This window comes from Penaeus chinensis, chromosome 1, assembly GCF_019202785.1.
Source record: "Penaeus chinensis breed Huanghai No. 1 chromosome 1, ASM1920278v2, whole genome shotgun sequence".
NCBI classification, from domain to species: domain Eukaryota; kingdom Metazoa; phylum Arthropoda; class Malacostraca; order Decapoda; family Penaeidae; genus Penaeus; species Penaeus chinensis.
Window position 1 is genome coordinate 20,390,875 of NC_061819.1, and position 5,000 is coordinate 20,395,874.

The following is a 5,000-nucleotide window of genomic DNA, read 5'->3' on the forward strand; positions in this document are numbered from 1 at the left end:
AAACGCAAAAAAAATGCGTACTCCAGATTCCTCCCGTGTACCGTCATCATTATTTCAAAAGGATTTTCATCGCTAATTACTTCCGAAATGAATCCTCAAGGTGCAGAGCACCAAGATAAACAATTTTCATTCTAATTATTCCAATGTTATTTATTTTTCCCGTTCTCTAATCCTTATCAGGTGAACCAAAACAGCGTCTTGCCTCAACTTGGCGCACCTCCCTCTCGTCAACCCGAAATATCTTGTTTTCATTCATTTTCTCGGAATGATTTCCTATTTCTTTCGGATGACCTCACCTCGCCCGATAGAAAGACTAAGCGACAGTCTCCTGTTAAAAGGAGAATGTGGCTTTGTTGTGTAGAATATTTATAAAAAAAAGAAAAGCCAGAACGATACACGCTGGAGCGCTGTGGATGCGTTTTGGCGCCTTTTCCAGTAGGCGATCGATGTAACCCGTGTTCCCGCGCTTTCAAAAACCAAACCTCCCACTTTAACTATCTTGCATTTCACCAGATCTTAAATCCTGCTTTTGATGTTCACCAGATCTCACTTCCTTCGTAAATTCATTGGCACGAGAGAAAGACAAGTAAAAATGTGTATCATCTTACCTTAAATAGTAAGAGACGAAGTAAAGTATTCCAAGCGAGTGAGACTTGTGGCGGACACAAAAGGGCACGCAGGACTGATACAGACTTTCGCGCACAGACCACGAAGCACTCAGTACGCGGGCTCGCAGGGGCGGGAACTCCGTGCTGGGCTGCGCATGCTCCATAGCTGCTGCTAGGGTTGCCTCTTCTCTCTCCAGCCCTGTCTCTCCTCTCTCTTTCTCTGTTTTTCTCTCTTCTCCTTTCAGTATTTTTTTTTTTTTTTCGTCGTCTCTTCTGTTCTCCTTTGTGGCCATTTTACCTCTATCCTCGCCTGCCGGATCATATTCGCGTTTGGTTACAGAACTAGGCCTATAAATCTGACTGCCAGATCGCCTATTGCTCTCTCGCTCGCTCTTTCCTTTTCTCCCCCTCTTTCCTTCCATCCTTTCCTGTCCTTCCTTATTTACACTTTCCGGTCTTCCACATGCAAGGGAAAGAACGGGCAGGTAAGCATCATAATGTCAATAAGATACACCTCACGAAACATGGCTTGATGGATGTTTCGTGTGCTCATACTGTCTTCTGTCATTGTTACTCATGTAATATGGGAAACTACACCATTGTATTTGTACTTCTTAGGCGGCTTTTTACTTTGAGAGCAATGAAAACTGTTTGTATCAGTAATGTAGAAATACTATTGCAAAAATGATATCGATGTTAATACTGATTGTGATACTAATGATAATTATTAATGGTAATAAATATGACAATTATTATGAAAATACAAATGTTTAAACTATTGTATAAATTATGTAAAAAAAACAGTAAGAACAGTGATGGAAATAATAATGTTAACCAAGTTGTTAATGCTAATTGTCAATGATTACTACTGTGGTAATATCAGCAACGCTTTTGTTATTGTAATTATTTTACTAATGCATATTGTACTCATTAATTGTCATTTGTTATGATTAACATCTTAAATGTTATACTTAACATCTTCATTGTTTTAGCAATGAAAATGCTAACGCGTTTATCATCATTACCTTCATATTACTATTTGCATTATCCTGTTTTCTACTTATTATCGTTATTTTTTTGTTGTTGTTATTATCATCATTATTATTATATTATCATTATTATTATTACTATTATTACTATTATGTTGTAAGCATTATTTTTATTACTGCTAACTCCTATTACCTGCATCATTGTCATTGCTATTATTATTATCATTATTATTTGTTATCAGGATCTAGATCATCATCATTATTTTTATTAATACCATTGTTTTTACTATTATTCTTTGAATTACCATTGCTGTCAACATGGATGTTGAAAATCTACGGTCACTACATACCTGATTTAACTTCTGCAAAATCTTCTATCTTCTTCAATTCTTCAAACAAAAACAAATTAAAGAACAAGATAAACAGTGTTGAAAACTCGCATGTGTGTCCAGGTGGGCACTTCCTCTGTATAATATTCGATGCTATTCACTCACACATGTTCTTATATGAATGAATACACATGAAGTGGGTGTAGATGCGTATATGCAAACGCAGGCGTATAGACACAGTTCCATGCGTAAACGGACAAACACATTCACAGTCACACACACACACACACACACACACACGCACGCACGCACGTACACACACACACACACACACACGCAAACACACACACACACACACACACACACACACACACACGCACACACACACACACACACACACACGCGCGCGCGCGCACACATACACATACACACACACACATAAACACGTAATCATATACCTAAACAACACACGCACAAACACACACGCCACGTAATATAGGACACATAGATAAAAACGCGTACATATTCCATTCACGCTAAAGTTCACGCACGCAAGAATGATGATATAAAATTATCGTATCTATCAAATCACTAGAACTATATACTACACATGACAGAATGTGTAGACAACAATAGCATTCAAAATCCAATAATTCATTCATATATTTTCATTCATGTCTCCGCTGTTTATAACGTGCTGCTCGAGTCACGAAAAATAACCTCGAGTTGCCAGGTAGTATTTCTATTTATTCTACAAAATCCCATTATTGTGATTTGAGAATATGAATTCCTTGAACTATTATCAGGTGCATAACAGTATCTTTATATACGGATATGAAAAAAATACAAATAAATACAAAGTAGTAAAGATGTTATTATATTTACATAAATATACGCACACATGTACACCACACACTCCAACACGCAAAACACTCATGCTGCCACCCACACACAAACCACATATTCGTATGGTTATATGTGTTTATTTCCTCACATAATTAGGCGTGATAAAAGAGACAACAGAAGATAACGTTATACAAACATTTTTCCCTTGTCCTGGTCTGATTTATCACACGGTCGTATTTTGAAACCCTAATTGGATGTACAATACATTCTTTGTTCACTGTATTTTAGGCCAGCGGTCTTTAATATGCAATTCGTCGTTCATGTAGCCCGGAAGAGTTCATTAGGATTGTGAAATATTTTGGGATCTTTAATAAACTTTGCGTAATCCACATCTGAATGTTCAAATATATTTCAACATTACCACTGAGATATGTGAATCGAAGGGTTTATGTGTATTTATCTACTTTTATTCAGTTATCTGCCATTCTTGGTGATAACAGGTCTTATCCAAAATTATATACAGGAGGCCCCAGAGGTACGAAGCAACTCCTGCCCCTCAGCCACCCTGGGGTTAATTGGCGGCTCAGGGGAGGTGGGCCTTACCAGTCCTCCTCCCCCCCACTGGCAACGTCAGAAATAAATGACTATGCTTGAGGTGCTGTCCCTCCCACCTAGCAAGTGAGGCGGGCTGTGGGTTTCGTTGGGGGGGGGCAAATGTTGGGGCACAGGATGGGAATGAGAGTTACTCGTCCTGCCTGTGCCATGGCAGGCACCAACCCAGTATGAGCCCTGTGGGGCAAAGCCCAAGGGAACCCCACAGGTGGACATTGGGCCCCACAGCCTGCCGACCCTCTTTATTTGGGGTAGCGTCGGTGGGGGTGGCAGAGGTGGCACCATGTCTACCCAGAACGATCGCCTAAGGCTTAACCCTAGGCAAGCTATCCAAGTAAGTGCTTGGAACATCTGGTCCTTGCAGCAGGACAAGCGGTTACCTCTGCTATCAAGGGAACTGAAGCAGTTTGGAGTTGAGGTGGCTGCCCTCTCGGAGATGAGATGACCTGGCAGCAGTATGATCAGTATGGGTGGGTTCACCTAAATGGTCGGGCCGTGACGATGGCCATCACCTCTAGGGAGTAGCCATGGCCATCTCCAGCCGACTTCACCCCTCGGTAGTTGTGGTAACGGCGGCTGATGAGCGTATTATGGCATTGAGGCTGAACCATGCTTTTGGCTTTGTGTCTTTTATTGCTGTGTATGTTCCTACTGATGTTTGCAAACTCAATGTGAAAGAAGAGTTTTCTGCCAAACTCACATCTGTGGCAGACAATTGTCCCCAGCAAGACATTTGCATTGTTCTTGGCAACTTCAGTCCGGAATCTGGCTGTGATTGAGCTGGCTATGAGATGTCTGTCATCCCCCATGGCTCGGGAGTTGATCCCAGTAGCAAGAACAACCTCCTTCTCTGGGACTTTGCTAGGTCTCAGAGATTGAGGATTTCTACCTCCTGGTATCAGTGCTCCAACCCAGCTGGACATGGTATAGTGATATGGATGCTGTGGCCAAGGACCATATTCTTGTCAGCACTCACTGGAGGATCCTTCTGAATTGCAGATCATCTTAAATCATGTTGGGGTTTGTAAACATTGGCCTGAGTATTTCGAGCAGCTGTACCAGGTAGACACTCTAACAGTTAGCTTGGATGCAAGTGGGATCATACTACATCTACCGGACCCACTCATCAGCAAGGAACCTCCTACCCTAACTGAGGTTAGGATGGCGATTTCTAAGCTGAAGAATGGGAAAGCTGCAGGCTAATGTGATAACCCTGTTGAATTGCTAAAGGTTGGGGGTGAACCTATGGCATGGGGCTTGCATGCAGTCTTGACTGCCATCTGACAGTCTAGTTCCATTCCCCCTGACCTGTTGAGGGGCATAGTCATCCCTCTCTGGAAGAGAAAGGGGATTGTTGAGACTGTAGCAACTACTGTGGCATTACACTGCTCAGTATACTAGGCAAGGTTTTCGCCCACATTCTTTTGAAACGGATCCGCGACCCCCGACTAAGGGACCAGTGACTGAAGCAGTCTGGATTCACTCCTGGTAAGTCCACATTAGACCTTATACTAGCACTTCAAATAACTGTGGATTGCCATTGTGAGTCAAATGCCTTCTTGAGGTCGATATAGGTTGCAAGCCTATGCTTTCAGCCTATATCGACCTCAAAAAGG

General features: G+C 41.8%; 1 protein-coding gene across 1 annotated transcript in view; it reads right to left on the bottom strand.

The window, feature by feature from the left end:
* The window catches only part of LOC125034120 (G patch domain-containing protein 8-like), a 53,741-nt gene extending 52,969 nt beyond the window's left edge, over positions 1 to 772 (bottom strand). Inside the window, exon 1 of the mRNA XM_047625805.1 lies at positions 609 to 772. Within this exon, the coding sequence (XP_047481761.1) occupies positions 609 to 772 (164 nt within the window). The remainder of the gene's footprint in view (positions 1 to 608) is intronic.
* Positions 773 to 5,000: the final 4,228 nt, after the last annotated feature.